At 37.3% G+C, this 15,501-nt stretch overlaps 1 protein-coding gene and 1 long non-coding RNA gene across 2 annotated transcripts in view; one reads left to right on the top strand and one right to left on the bottom strand.

Annotated features, from left to right (window-relative positions):
* cacna1fb (calcium channel, voltage-dependent, L type, alpha 1F subunit) overlaps positions 1–15,384 on the top strand; it is a 43,164-nt gene extending 27,780 nt beyond the window's left edge. Inside the window, exons 28-48 of the mRNA XM_058785803.1 lie at positions 99–300; positions 1,251–1,409; positions 1,751–1,861; positions 2,058–2,141; positions 2,437–2,565; positions 2,645–2,710; positions 2,919–3,010; positions 3,173–3,332; positions 3,662–3,789; positions 3,873–3,969; positions 4,053–4,155; positions 4,457–4,558; positions 5,656–5,783; positions 6,404–6,523; positions 7,524–7,783; positions 7,890–7,913; positions 8,019–8,141; positions 8,240–8,397; positions 8,538–8,650; positions 9,684–10,031; positions 11,901–15,384. Coding sequence (XP_058641786.1) covers positions 99–300; positions 1,251–1,409; positions 1,751–1,861; positions 2,058–2,141; positions 2,437–2,565; positions 2,645–2,710; positions 2,919–3,010; positions 3,173–3,332; positions 3,662–3,789; positions 3,873–3,969; positions 4,053–4,155; positions 4,457–4,558; positions 5,656–5,783; positions 6,404–6,523; positions 7,524–7,783; positions 7,890–7,913; positions 8,019–8,141; positions 8,240–8,397; positions 8,538–8,650; positions 9,684–10,031; positions 11,901–12,167 — 2,974 coding nt within the window. The 3' untranslated portion in view covers positions 12,168–15,384. The remainder of the gene's footprint in view (positions 1–98; positions 301–1,250; positions 1,410–1,750; positions 1,862–2,057; positions 2,142–2,436; positions 2,566–2,644; positions 2,711–2,918; positions 3,011–3,172; positions 3,333–3,661; positions 3,790–3,872; positions 3,970–4,052; positions 4,156–4,456; positions 4,559–5,655; positions 5,784–6,403; positions 6,524–7,523; positions 7,784–7,889; positions 7,914–8,018; positions 8,142–8,239; positions 8,398–8,537; positions 8,651–9,683; positions 10,032–11,900) is intronic.
* LOC131546304 (uncharacterized) lies at positions 5,664–8,043 on the bottom strand. Its single transcript, XR_009272642.1, has 3 exons — positions 7,950–8,043; positions 6,375–6,484; positions 5,664–5,839 (listed from the first exon to the last, which is right to left on the bottom strand). It is a non-coding gene; the product is annotated as an uncharacterized LOC131546304 (long non-coding RNA).
* Positions 15,385–15,501: the final 117 nt, after the last annotated feature.

Raw genomic sequence — 15,501 nt, 5'->3', positions numbered from 1 at the left:
GTGAGTCTGCTCCTCTGACATCTTCCTCCATATGTCACTGAAGGTCACCATGACCATGTTTACACAATATGCTCCACATCCTGTTTTTCCTCATTCAGGCTGCTCTACAAAGCCATTGATGCCAATGCAGAGAATCATGGCCCCATTTACAACTACCGCGTGGAGATCTCTATATTCTTCATCGTCTACATCATCATCATCGCCTTCTTCATGATGAACATCTTTGTGGGTTTTGTCATCATCACTTTTCGTGAACAAGGAGAGGCTGAGTTCAAGAACTGTGAGCTGGACAAAAATCAGGTTGGTCGAAAGGCTATTTTAAGAATATTTTACATGTTTCAGTGTTTTATATTTTACATTTAAGTTCGCAACCAGTTTTAACTCTGTAATGTGACATGCTATCATTCAAACGTTTGGGGTCAGTATGATTTATTGATTTATTTAGCAAGGATGCATGAATTTGGTTAAATATGACAGTATAATGTTACAAAAGATTTCTATTTCAAATACATACTGTTCTTATGAACTTTCCATTTCTCAAAGCATCCAAAACATGTATCATAGTTTCCACAAAAATATCAAGCAGCATAACTGTTTTCAACATTAATAATAGTAAATGTTTTTTGAGTATCAAATTAGCACATTAGAAAGATTTCTGAAGGATTATGTGACACTGACACTTATATTCAATAAGAATTTTTTGATTGGATGGTGTAAAGTGGGTGTTTCAGACCAGAATGTAGTCAAAACAAATACATGTTTGAATTGCAGCTTAAGTGTAATCAGCAAAAAAAAAAAAAAAAAAAAAAAAAAAGGAGAAAGAACAAGTTAGATCTCAGTGTTGCCAAGATTTGGGCTACTTTACCACTGTTGCCGTGAGTTGTTTTTCATGTCCGCGTGTTGAAGCGACACCAATAATGTGATATTTAGCCCCTGAAATGCTAATTTTACCAGGGAACCCTGCCAAAAAAACATGTATTTTCCCCCCCGGAACGGATTAGTTTTGGGATAGTTTTGAGTAGCAATTGGGCACGTTTTGTTGTGAAAACCTGGCAACCCTGATCTTGATTGAAGATTACAAAGATACACATTTCCTCTTTTGAATAACATGCACAGATAAATCTTTCATAATAAGAACTGAAACGTGTATTAACAATACTTATATAAGATTTCATGTTAACTTTTCATTTTAAATAACACCCAAGTGTGCATTTTTTCACATTACGTCTCCTTCTTTTTGTTACTTACAGAGACAGTGTGTGGAATACGCCCTAAAGGCCCAGCCACTGAAGCTGTACATCCCCAAAAACCCAGTGCAGTACAAGTTCTGGTCTATAATCAACTCCACAGGGTTTGAGTACATCATGTTTGTGCTGATTCTCCTCAACACTGTTACTCTGGCTGTGCAGGTAAACAGCTGAGTCTGACAAGCCTTACAAAAGCTGTATAATCAGCATGTAGAACCACAGACAAAGACATTTTAGTCTATTTTTGGTATTGTGAATCTGAGCTTATATGAGCATACTTAAAAATCCAACATGAACCTTGAGGCCAGTGCAATAGTATTGAGTAGCACCATTTTAGAGAGAAGACAGTTGCACTGATACATTTGAAGAAGGCCTCTATAAATTGACATAAGACTAAACATATTTAAGTCTATGAAGTAGAAAGATCAAAACCAAATGATTTGAGGTTGATATTGAGTTAAATTCTGAATGTAGAATCACACTCTTTCTGGATTCTTCCACAGCACTATGACCAGTCAAAACTTTTCAGTTACGTGATGGACATCCTCAATATGGTTTTCACCGGCCTTTTCACTGTGGAGATGATCATTAAACTGATGGCTCTCAGACTCAGGGTCAGTCCTTTCACTTGATGTGATATGAGTTTGCTTGCTATGAAGTATCCTGTCGATAAAGTTACTGATATGTTGTTTTAAAATCATTTAAACCCTTCTCAAACCATTCATTCTGAAACTTTATTTCATCTTGAACTTTTCAAGTATGTTGTTCTTAATATCTGGTTGTTTTTTAATGATTTTTTCCATTCTGCAGCATTACTTTATTGATGCATGGAATTCCTTTGATGCTCTGATTGTGGTGGGAAGTGTGGTGGACATTGTGGTTACAGAGTTCAGTGTGAGTTCCTCTTTTACTTATGCAGCCAACACGATTGAAATAGATACGGTTCTATAAGATATGCTAAACTAGCACACATGTTTTTGGCATGTTGTGCGGTTCAAGTTAAATTCATTGGTAATTTGTTTAATATTATTTTTTTCTGTCACAAATATCCCTTTAGTCTTATTAGATTCTAGTAATGATTATATTAGTGTTTAATGCAGACATTAGCTCACTAATATTTCATGTACAAATCAGAATCGCATTGTATGTGCCCTTATGAAAGAAAAATTCTCCTTTATTTTCTTCTTAGAGCTCAGAGGACAGCTCTCGTGTATCCATAACTTTCTTCCGTCTGTTTCGTGTAATGCGATTGGTTAAGTTGCTCAGCAAAGGAGAGGGCATTCGTACCCTGCTCTGGACTTTTGTGAAATCACTCCAGGTCAGAAGACTACGATTACTAAAACATTTTTTATATTTTGAGCAAATGTTGTGGTCTAACCGTTCTTGTTGTCCCTCAGGCCCTGCCGTATGTTGCTCTTCTGATCGCTATGATCTTCTTCATCTATGCTGTAATTGGAATGCAGGTAACTGGAAGCTGGGGAATATATATATATTATCTGGAAGCTGGGAAAAATATATCTTTTATCTTTTGATCATTATTTTTTATATTTTATATTTTGGTTTTGCTATATTTTTAGTCTATACTACATCTATTATTTTTTTAAAGAAACAGACTGTTTTTATGAACACAACTGATCAGTAAAAAAAAATCATTAATGTTCTATTCATCAGACATTTGGAAAGATCGCCATGCAGGACCACACACAAATCAACAGGAACAACAATTTTCAGACTTTTCCGCAGGCTGTGCTGCTTCTTTTCAGGTGAGAGAGTGTGTTTTTCTGTTGCTCACAGAAGAGTGACAGCAACATCAAGTTCATGGATTTGATTCTCAGGAACTGCATACCTTGAATGCAATATAAGTTGTTTTGGATAAAAGCGTCTGCCAAATGCATAAATGTTATGTATGTGCTCTTCATGTGCAGGTGTGCAACGGGTGAAGCGTGGCAGGAGATCATGTTGGCCAGTCTTCCAGGAAAGCGCTGTGACCCAGAGTCGGACTATGAGCCCGGGGAAGAATTCACGTGCGGCAGCAACTTTGCCATTATCTACTTTATCAGTTTCTTTATGCTCTGCGCCTTCCTGGTAAATGTTGTTGTTTATTAAATTTGCTCTATTCTTCATAACATTTCCTTGATAGCTTTAGTCATGCAGTTAGATTGTGGCTGTATAATTTCCCAACTTTTATTAAGAATAAAAAACCTAATGATTTTTTGTTTTGTTTTTTTCTTAACTTGTGTATTTTTTTTTTTTAAGAAAACCTTTACATTTTAACATAAAAATGTTTCTTCTGACAAATGAAACTATAAATAAATATCTGTACAGTGATTATTATGCAGGGCATGCTAGTCTTATGTTGGCTGAAATGTTTTCAGTGATTTGCATAGTGAAAAGCAACTGTTGTGCTTTTTCAGATTATTAATCTGTTTGTTGCTGTCATTATGGACAATTTTGACTATCTGACCCGTGATTGGTCTATTCTTGGACCACATCACCTGGATGAGTTTAAAAGAATCTGGTCAGAGTATGACCCTGAAGCCAAGTAAGATTATCAGTCTCTCTAATGCTTTTTTTATTTAAACAAAAAATGCTTCAAGTCTAATTAAATGTGTGTTTGTTTTCCAGGGGTCGTATAAAGCATTTGGATGTAGTGGCGTTGCTTAGGAGAATCCAGCCACCACTTGGATTTGGGAAGCTCTGTCCCCATCGTGTGGCTTGCAAGGTACAGACTCACACAAAATCCATTTGGTCTGTTCTTCTTCCATTTCTTTCTCTCTTACTATATCTCTCTATTTTTTTTGTCAGAGGCTGGTTGCCATGAACATGCCCCTGAACAGTGATGGTACGGTGACCTTCAACGCCACCCTGTTCGCCCTGGTCAGAACTGCTCTGAAAATTAAAACTGAGGGTCAGTATGGGCGTCCACACAAACACATACACCCTCTGCATACTCATCTGCTTCACCTCTATATTTGAGCTACAGATGATTCATATGAAAGTGTGCTTTGCATACAAATACTTGAGCTCTTCTTTCATTGTCATTTTTTTTCTTTTTCAAATGAAACTTCACTGCATTCAACCACATACAACCATGCAGAAAAATAATATGCAGTTAAGCTTTTTGAGAATCAATAAGGCAATATGTGTGTAAAAGGACATGGTCTTAGGTAGCTGTGTAAGCTGATGTGGCTGCAATGTGTTGTTCTCAGGGAACCCTGATCAAGAGAACGAAGAGTTGAGAATCATCATTAAGAAGATCTGGAAGAGAATAAAACCCAAAATATTGGATGAGGTTATTCCACCCCCTGCTGGTGAGTTCTTTCTGGATCATATTTATATAGTTCTTTAAAGGTGCTGTATGTAGGATTTTGACTCTACTAAAGCATAAAAATACCATAATACGTTTGCAGATATTTAAGAAACATGCTAAATTAACATGCTTGTTTATCTGAAAAACAATGCTACAGTCAGTTATTCTCCTTTGAAAATGTGTATTCCGGCCCGGAATGTCTGTGTTTGTTATGGTTTGTGAAACCCGCCCACTGACAGTTTACCCAATTGTATTTCGGCACCGCGGGTTGCCAGTTCCTGGAAAACACAGTGTATTTAATTGTATTCATCGTCATGTGCGCTCCTTCCTGTTGATGTCGTTAATCTGGCAACCTGCGTGTGCTGAGGAGGAGGGGCCGGGTGAAAATAACCGTCTCCAATATTTTGAATTTGGACTGCAATACCTAGTTCAAACACTCGGTGTCAATCCTACATACAGCACCTTTAAATCTGTAAAATTACCACAATGCACCAGGGTTGGGCAAAATTTCAAAATTTATGAATTGGCTCCCTTTTAATTCACAAGTGTGAATTTGAACAGAACTGTGAATTTTAATCAGAATCACAGGAATATCAATTTACTGAATTGCAAAATGATCACATATCACCAAATTACACAAGAATAGATAGTTTAGGTAGTCTTTATAAGGTATCTGTCTTGTAAATCTTCCTTTTGAATGAAATGTTCTTCCGTCATGGTCTATAAAATGAAAATGTATTTATTATATATAATGACCTATATATATAGGTATATGAAATGTTCGGTTTTTTTGGCATTTCATACAGTGAATATTAATATCCAGTGTTTCTGTAAATGTAAATATGTTGTGCATGTGAAAACATTTGAATGAGTAACTTATACTGACAAATGAAATAAATAAGTAAATTTAAATTTAATTATAATTTAATATTTTTGTATTTAGTTCTGCCTCAATTCATATTTAACTGGCATTTAAAAAATCCTCAATTCAGTTCTGGGTGCTGCAAAACCCAAACAAATACAGTCACACAAATCAGAAACATCTTTCAACTTTTTGTGCTGTTTTATTTGCAACATTCTATGTTGGTTCTTTTACAGAGGAAGAAGTGACTGTGGGTAAATTCTATGCCACATTCTTGATCCAGGACTATTTTAGGAAGTTCCGGAGAAGGAAAGAGAAAGTGGGTCTGGGAGATTCAGAGAACGATAACCCTTCAGCTCTACAGGTAGATCTCTATCCCAGCTTCTGCATTTTATTTCTGTTGAGTCGTTTCCAATATATCTGGACAAAATAATAGCATTGAATTGGCTAAATCACACATTTTATGCAAAATGTCCCACACTTGTACTAAATTAAATCACAAAAACAGATGACTTGACAATCATCTAATGGATTCGTACAAATCCCACATTGATCCACTGAAGCAGAATAAACTAACAAAAGTCTTCACCATAGAGCTTCACCACTCGGCTGTCTTCATGCCGAGTATCACCTTACACAGTCTCTTTTTATCATTCTCTGTGGGTGTGCTGTCATTGGTAGGTTGAGGTTACATGTGTGGGTTTGTGTCCATGCTGCATGCATTTCATCATTCTCGCAGGTTGTTTTTTCACAAACTGTCAGAAAGTTTCACAATACATTTCATCCTAGACAAAGGAGCTATTTCTCATGACCCAGGTGGGACTTGAACCTACAATCCCCAGCTCCAGAGGCTGATACCTTATCCATTAGGCCACTAGGCCTAATTTTAGTCTTAGCCATATAGTCTCAGTCAATAATTCTAAGTATTTGTTGAGCTGCATATATACTGTGGTACCTGTCTCTTTCCGCGTGCATCTGTGTCAGGCGGGGCTGCGAACTCTGCAGGACCTGGGGCCAGAAATGAGACTGGCCTTGAACGAAGATCTGGAGGAGGAAGAGGAGGGTCTGGAGGAGGAGCAAGAGGAGGATGATGCTCGTTATAAGGTGCCTATCACTTGGACCATCAATATTATTTTGGAGGACAATTTAATTACTCTATTTTTCAATCAATTAACTGAATCACACTGAATTCATCTTATAAATTTGCTGAATAGAAAATAGTCCATTATATCCAAATAGTCAGAGACAGAAGGATTAAATGATTATTCAGAGTAATGAGGCCCTCGGTCTATTGAGACAAATGGTAATTTGAGTACCAGGCAGGAGCAGATATTAGGTAATGAATGGAAGTTTAGGCTGAGGGTTTTGTGGTGTAGGTGTAGATGTTGTGGTTTGGTTGGTTACATGAAATGAGTATATAAACTATCGCATTCCCTTCCCTTAGCATTCATCATATATCTAGGTGCATAATTTGTTCACACGTCAATCATAGTGTGCATGATTGCTAATAGTTGCTTTCCTTACTTAAAGTGCACCACCTGTAGTGCAAGTTGAGTAATTATTAGTAATTATTTTTGCATCACACTTTTAAAGTGTTGTGAGTACTTGCATTGTTAGCAACATGACCAAAAGGCTCACGACCCAGGTGGGACTTGAACCCACAATCCCCAGCTCCGGAGGCGCATGCCTTATCTATTATAGGCCATCGGGCCTCTTCTTGCTTTAGTTTTGGTATAGGTTTAGCCACAAGCAAATTCTTACATAGTCTTCAGTGTCACATGATCCATCATAAATCATTCTAATATGCTGATTTGGTGCCCAAGTAACATTTCTTATTATTATGTTGCAAATAGAATGTTTAAAAGAACAGCTTTTATTTGAAATAGAAATCTTTTGTAACATTATAAATGCCTTTGCTGTCACTTCTGACTAATTTAATGTGATTTTTTTCAAACTGTAATTGTAAATATATATATTTTTTAAATATATGAATAATTTAAAAAATGGCTATGATTTGTAATGATTTGTTGTTGCATTGCATATATTTTAATACAATATTCTGTTTTTTTTTTTTTCTCTCTCTCTCATATTGCTGTCCTCTTAGAACGAAAATGGCTATGCAGGTCACGCTGAGCCCTCAAGCAAAAGCCGGCGTTCCTCTTTGGCCACTACTCCCAGCGGTGCTCCTGTTCCTGTCTCAGGAGAAGGCATCTTGAACGGGGGACTGGGACGTAGGAGCTCCTTAGCAAAAACACAGACCGGGAACGGCGCTCTGGAACACGAGAATTTCAGAAGAAGAGACAGCATGCGTTCCTCCCTTCATTACCAACACAAGAATGGTGTGATTGACCAGCTGCCTAGGAGGTAAATCTACTTGTTTCCACTGCATTTATTTATATTATACCTCATATTAATTATGTAATTTATTGGTCATTTATTTTACATACTGTTTTTTTTTTTTTTTTGATAGATCATCATACTACAAATACCCAAGGTAAGCATTCAGCATAGTCTGCAGCACCACCCTTACCCTTCTCTGTAAATGTCTGCTGTTCTCTCAGTCTCCCACTGACTGCATGTTTCCTCTTTTCTCCCTCAGGAGGGACTCCAGGGACAGATTCTCCTCTCCACTATCTCGGAGAGAGGAAGGCGGTGAGTACCCTGGAGAACAGCGCTTCTATGGAAAAGATGAGGACAGCGAGAGCGTCATCTCTAGAGAAAGGTACTCATAAAGTTTACCTGTGCCTGAATAAATGAATTCTTATTTGGAAGCTGATTAACTTTATGGATTATAATACACAAAATCTTTTTTGTGCTTAGGCATGGTTATCCAGAGGACAGCACAATGTTCCTGGGACATAGAGACATGTATGATGGACACTCTATGAGACACCCTGTCTACGGTAATCATTATGGAAACAGTTATGGTGAAGGCAGGAGGACAGCACGGAGACGCCTGCTGCCTGCAACACCAACTGGTAAAATCATCAATTATGGTATATTTATTTAGTAATTATTATTTATAGTATTGTGTGTATGTAATAAAGGGTTGTACTTAACCTGTGTAAGTTAATCTGTATATTTCACTGCTTTGCATTATTTTTTGTCCGTTTCTCAGGGAGAAAGGCTTCATTTAACATACAGTGTTTAAGAAGGCAAGGTAGCAGCGATGATCTGCCCATCCCGGGAACGTACCATCAGAACTCCCCACCCTGCAGAGCGCGTTCACAGGTAATGTTACAATATATCATTTTTTGTCCATGACACACTATCAAATGTGTTGTTTTTGTCCATGACACACTATCAAATGGGTTAGTTACACTTTATTTTAAGGTGTCCTTGTTACAGTGTAATTATGAATTTAAGTAGTGAGTAATATTAATTAACTACATGTACTTACTATATGGTTAGGGTCAGAATTATGGTTTGGCTTAGGGTTACTTGCATGTAATTATGTGTAACAAGGACACCTTAAAATAAAGTGTTACCAATGTGTTTTTTTTTTTTTACATCTTCTTCAATGTTACAGTTACATCATTTTCATAAAATGCACATACTAGAGTATTTAAGTACACAGATTGTATTTATTATATTGTATTTATATTTTATTCACTGAATGAGGTGGCATGGATTATAAAATAAAACATTAAAAAAAAAATTGGTCGCACTTTATTTTACATAAAGATCACATTAAAACTTTTTCTGCTTTTGTAATGCATTTGATTTTATAGTTGTACCCTTTTCCTAGACCCAGGCTTTCAATTAAAATATTAATTAAATATTAATTATTTTAACAACTATGAAAACAAACAAATTGCAAAATAAACATATATATCTTAATATGCATTGTGTAAAAATTTGTTTTATATATTATGTCTTGCATATCAGTCTCAAGTATGTGCTTCGCTAGCATTGCTCAGTAAATACATTTTTGAAAAAGTTTATTCAGAGCTAAATTGTTGTAATATATGACCATATGTGAAATATGTTTGTGTGAAAATATTTTATTTCTATGAATTTAGGATGCATGAAATGTTAATTGTGAAATTAGTCTTAGCAGACAAATTAAACAAGCTTGAAAAGGATTTTATTTTCCAAAAGGCCTAAACTTGCAACTTGCCTGTAGTTGAAGAAACACCTTATCTTCACACAGTTCACAGTTCCTGATTGTCAACTGCTTTTTATAACTGAACTGACTCCCTTGAATATTAAGTCACAACATTATGAAAGTGAATTTGATTCTGTTTCTTTCTCTCCCTCTTAGGGATACGGCAGCTACGATTCACGTCGCAGCAGCGCTAGATCGTCCACGGGTTCAACAGCATCCTGGGCAAACACTGGCCCTCGACGGGGTCATCTTCTCTACGCTCCCCTTATCCTGGTAGAGGAGGAGGGAGCAGGAGGGGCTGGAAGTGTAGGCATCTGGGACAAAAAGGCTGGTGCCATTGGAGTGCCTGCGTCTGTTCGGCATCCCAGTTCGGGATGGTACTCGGGACCCTCTACGGGCGGAGGGGGGCAGCCGTATAGAGCCTACACCACCCTCAGAGTCCCCACCCAACTCAGTCCTCACTACAGCGAGAAGAGAGGCAGCGCTGACAGTCTGGTAGAAGCGGTATGAGCAGAGAAACACTAGAGCATGAGAGCAGCATTGCAATAATAACAAAATAACATTACGGACACATTACAGCCTGACTACATCAATATTACAGTAACATTATAACATGTTACAACTAAAACAACATTAAGGCAACATCAAGGGAACATTACAGAAACAGTAACTTAACAACATCTAAGACAGGGGTCTCCAACCTTATTTCATTCGGGAGCTACTTTTTGAAAATGAAATCAGCTGAGAGCTACCCATGTTATTTGAATAAAATGAAAACTAAAAGACTTTCAAATCACATGAGCAAATATTTTATTCACAATAGAACACAGGAACATAACAATTGTTTAAACTGAGAAATTTTACAATTTTATCCACTAAATGAGCTCATTTCAAATTTGATGCCTGCTACAGGTCTCAAAAAAGTTGGCACGGGGGCAACAAAGGGCTGAAAAAGCAAGACATTTTCAGATTCAGCTGGGAGAACATCTAGCAATTAATTAAGTTAATTGACATCAGGTCTGTAACATGATTAGCTATAAAATGGACATCTTAGAGAGGCAGAGTCTCTCAGAAGTAAAGATGGGCAGAGGCTCTCCAATCTGTGAAAGAGTGCGTAAAAAGATTGTGGAATACTTTAAAAACAACATTCCTCAACGTCAAATTGCAAAGGCTTTGCATATCTCATCATCTACAGTGCATAACATCATCAAAAGATTCAGAGAAACTGGAGAAATCTCTGTGCGTAAGGGACAAGGCTGAAGACCTTTGCTGGATGCCCGCTTGTCTTTGGGCCCTCAGACGACACTGCAGCACTCATCGGCATTACTAAATGGGCCCAGGAATACTTCCAGAAACCACTGTTGGTAAACACAATCTGCCATGCCATCTGCAGATGCCAACTAAAGCTCTATCATGCAAAAAGGAAGCCATATGTGAACATGGTCCAGAAGCGCCGTCGTGTCCTGTGGGCCAAGGCTCATTTAAAACGGACTGTTTCAAAATGGAAAAGTGTTCTATGGTCAGACGAGTCCAAATTTGACATTCTTGTTGGAAATCACGGACACCGTGTCCTCCGGGCTAAAGAGGAGGGAGACCTTCCAGCATGTCATCAGCGTTCAGTTCAAAAGCCAGCATCTCTGATGGTATGGGGGTGCATAAGTGCATACGGTATGGGCAGCTTGCATGTTTTGGAAGGCACTATGAATGCTGAAAGGTATATAAAGGTTTTAGAGCAACATATGCTCCCCTCCAGACAACGTCTATTTCAGGGAAGGCCTTGTGTATTTCAGCAGGACAATGCAAAACCACATACTGCAGCTATTACAACAGCATGGCCTCGCAGTAGAAGAGTCTAGGTGCTGAATTGGCCCGCCTGCAGTCCAGATCTTTTACCTATAGAAAACATTTGGCGCATCATTAAACGAAAAATATTTCAAAGATGACCACAAACTTTTCAGCAGCTGGAAACCTATATCAGGCAAGAATGGGACCAAATGCCAACACCAAAACTCCAGAAACTCATAACCTCGATGTCCAGAAGTCTTCAAACTGTTTTGAAAAGAAGAGGAGATGCTACATCATGGTAAACATGCCCCCGTCCCAACTATTTTGAGACCTGTAGCAGGCATCAAATTTGAAATGAGCTCATTTTGTGCATAAAATTGTAAAATTTCTCAGTTTAAACATTTGTTATCTTATCTATGTTCTATTGTGAGTAAAATATTGGCTCATGTGATTTGAAATTCTTTTAGTTTTAGTTTTATTCCAATTTTAAAAACGTCCCAACATTTTCAGAATTCGGGTTGTATATCTGAGTCTGACATGTATAATGCCATCAGTCACTCTAGATATCTCTCTTTTTGCCTTGCTCAGGTCTTGATCTCTGAGGGTTTGGGATTGTATGCCAAGGACCCAAAATTTGTAGCCTTTGCCAAGCGTGAGATTGCAGATGCCTGTCACATGACCATAGATGAGATGGAAAGTGCTGCAAGTGATCTCCTGAGTCGTGGGGGCTCTGGGGAGAGTCAAGGCTTCCTGAACCACACAGACATGGGACCCACATACAGTGACGAGGAGCCCATCAGGAGCCACGAGGAAGAGGAGCTGGCTGATGAGATGACTTGTGTTACATCTTTTTGAATAACAGAAAAAGAGCTGATCAGGATGTCAGTAGGTGGAGCAACAGAATCCTGACCAATCATATTGTTCATGCTTCTCTGCGTCACAGAAAGACTGAGAATTGAGGTTTAGTTCTGAAATACTGTGACCGGTTCTTACTCAATTTGTGAAAGAGACCAGCTCCAGTTTACCCTGTCAACATGGCAGTTTTAAATTCTTTAAATTCAGATCTCTGAAAGGACTCGTTTTATAAACAGCTTATCTTGTTGAACGTTTTATATATGTAAATGTGTTTTTACTCCATTCTTATGTTTGTGTTTATTTTGAAATGTCATTTACAGAGGGATTCTCCTACCTAAAATATATATAAAGTATTTTAAATTATTCAAATAAATCAATTAAGAACTTTATAAATAAATAATTGAAATATTAACACTTTTAATCATTTTACAGGTCTGTCTCACATTTTGTGTATATGTATGTATTTTAGTTTTCCATGATAGGCTTCAGTATTGCTTAATCGTCTTTGAACATGGGTTCAGTCTTTAAGTGGTCTTTACTCCAATTCCAGCTTCAAGTTCAATTTTAAAATAAAACATGATATTGGAACAAAAAGCACACTGTTAAGGAGAAACAAATGACTTGTGTTGAGTTGCACGGAGCCTGGCTGGAATTTCAAGGACACTTTTTTAGGACAATAAAATAAAAAAACAAGTCTCTTTTTGGAAAAGTTGTTTAATTTTGTATTTTGTTATTATTATTTAATTGTTTGTTTTCATTTTTTATTCCAGTTTTATACATGTGGTTGATTTTGAAATGTTGTTGATATGCCTAGCCACTTTAGTCTTGTCAGATTCCTTTTACTGATAATACCCAGAACAGCCACAGAAACCGTCATCTATTCAGAAGGAGGACACTGTGCCCCATTCATGGGTCTCATACAGTAAAAATAAAAATTACTGAACATTTTCTAAAAATAAATGCCCACAGATTGCAGATGTGAACTTGTCTGTCATACCACCATCTCTATGTAATCCCCAGGATTTGCTCCCTTCCCTAACAATTTTACTTCATTAGTGTAAATACAGAACAATATTAATATAACCACTTCACATGGAATATTATAATAACTAAAGATTTATATGTGAGAATGAATGAGAGTTTATTAAATTCTGAATTATGTTTGTAAACAAATATAAAGTTGAAATGTTTCCACTCATTGCAATCTGTCATTTTTATATCTGGAGAATAATGGCCATTTTTAATTGTGAAAACCTATAGCCAACTTAGCCATTTTGTGGGAAAGCTTTTTGCAAAGCCATTTTGTAATACAGAATGCAGCAAATCATGTCAAGGCCCAGTAGCCTAATAAGGCATCAACTTCTGGAGCTGGGGATTGTGGGTTCAAGTTACTTTACCTGGGTTACTTTATATGTGTTTATTAGGTATGTGCCCAAATTGTTTGGCCAGAGGAAAGATATATGCTTATTATTTAGTATTCTCTATCAAGGGAATTTAGAAAAGGTTTAAGACAGCCAGATGACCTCAAACTATCGAAGGTGTATATATATAAAGACTATTTACAGTATGATTATCATTCATAATCTACAGTTTACACACCACCAGGGGTGCCTTAAGGTAACCAGAGGCCCCGCGGCTACAGCATTACGGTAGGCCCCCTACCCCAGAAAACCTTCCTGGAAATTATCTATGTCAAATTTAGATTTTTTTTTTTTTTTTTTGAATGCCAGTTAACATTCACAACGCTGTTCTGCATTCAAATTCACTTTTGCCAGAAGTGTGTGAGTTTATTTACAGCTGTTGTCACTGATGCAAACTCCCATATGATTATTCGAAAATTATAATTTCCCTGCAGTGTAGGCCCCTGGGCTTCAGCCCCTTGAAGCCTGTGCATTGTGTGCCCCTATTCTGGCTTATGGGGGACAGTCCATGTAACAAGAAGTTTTTGGGGTTTTTGCATTGAATTTGAGACCAGACCACTTTGCAGGCTGCTGGCTTTAATTATGGTGGTGCATTGTGGGGGAGGACACTTTCTTTAGTCCTACTGGCCTTCAAGCGCAACTGTCCCCTTCTTCCAGACATCTGGATCTATGAAAAATGCTCTGTATCATTACTTCCTTATCAAAATGAAGCATTTCTCAGCCTCATTTACAATAGTCAAGCCAGGGATATTGAAGCACATGAGTTTTGCTATTGAGACACTTTCATAACATACATAGAGAACCTCTAATTAGTGTTTTTATTAGCAATGAGAAGAACAGCTGCAGGGCTTTGGGCTTCAAAAGGAGGAAGTAGGGAGTGAGGAAAAAATATACTTTATCGTGATTCTGCCTTTTGTGCTTTTATTTCTGAGTGAATATTTATCACACCAAAAGCTCTAGATATTATACATGTTGTTATATTACAAAATTGTATATATGAGAATTAAATGTTATTTAATGAATAATATTATTAAATATAGCTAAAATATAAAATTAAACATATAAAATACATTATGGGTATTTAAATATATAAATATATTTAATTCTCACAATAGCAAAGCCTATAATATGCTGCAAGTGCTCTTTTTCTTTTCAAGATTTTTTAGCTGAGATTTCAGAAATATTTTCATGTTTTAGCATTTCTTTATTAAACAGGGGTGTTTATTTTTTTCCATCTCTAAAAATAGTGTATGAGTCATCATTGTCAGTCCAAATCTGTATGGTTACTTCCCACAAGGAGAACATTCTATTCACACCTTCCTTAGTCTGTGAAAGATCTTAATAAATATAGTATGGGTTCATTATGAAATTTTAACAAGACTGAACTAGACAATATGAAGTGCGATACAGGCCTCCAGCATGCCATCTTCTTTAGCCCGGTGAAATCCCGAGTTAGCAACTGTCGCTCCAGAATATCCGCACAGTCCTACATGTAGATCTAAAGTTATTCATAACTGTGATGTTTTTGATGTTGTTGTTGAAGACTCTTATTAATAGTGATTATTTCCCAAATGGCATCTTAACGTTCCACCGAACCACTGCAAAATGAAACGATCTAATTCAATCTCAGCACTTAGCGGCCGCCGGATCTGGTGTTCAGTGATCAATCACATTCATAATTTACTGCTTCTGCAGCGCGAGCAGCCTGCCATCGAAACAACAACTCATTAGAAGGGGAAATATCATATTTGAGAGCATCACTGAAGATACGGATAGAAGAAGCACGTACATTGTGACAGGTTAACGATCTCATTGCTCTAGTGCGATCAGCGTCGGTCGGTCGGTTCATCCCGCTCAGTTTGCGCACCATAAACGCCTTCTCGTTCTCGAAGCGCGTGCGTGACGCAACTGAA

Source organism: Onychostoma macrolepis, chromosome 08, assembly GCF_012432095.1.
Source record: "Onychostoma macrolepis isolate SWU-2019 chromosome 08, ASM1243209v1, whole genome shotgun sequence".
NCBI lineage: Eukaryota > Metazoa > Chordata > Actinopteri > Cypriniformes > Cyprinidae > Onychostoma > Onychostoma macrolepis.
This window is presented reverse-complemented; position numbering and strand designations above follow the sequence as displayed.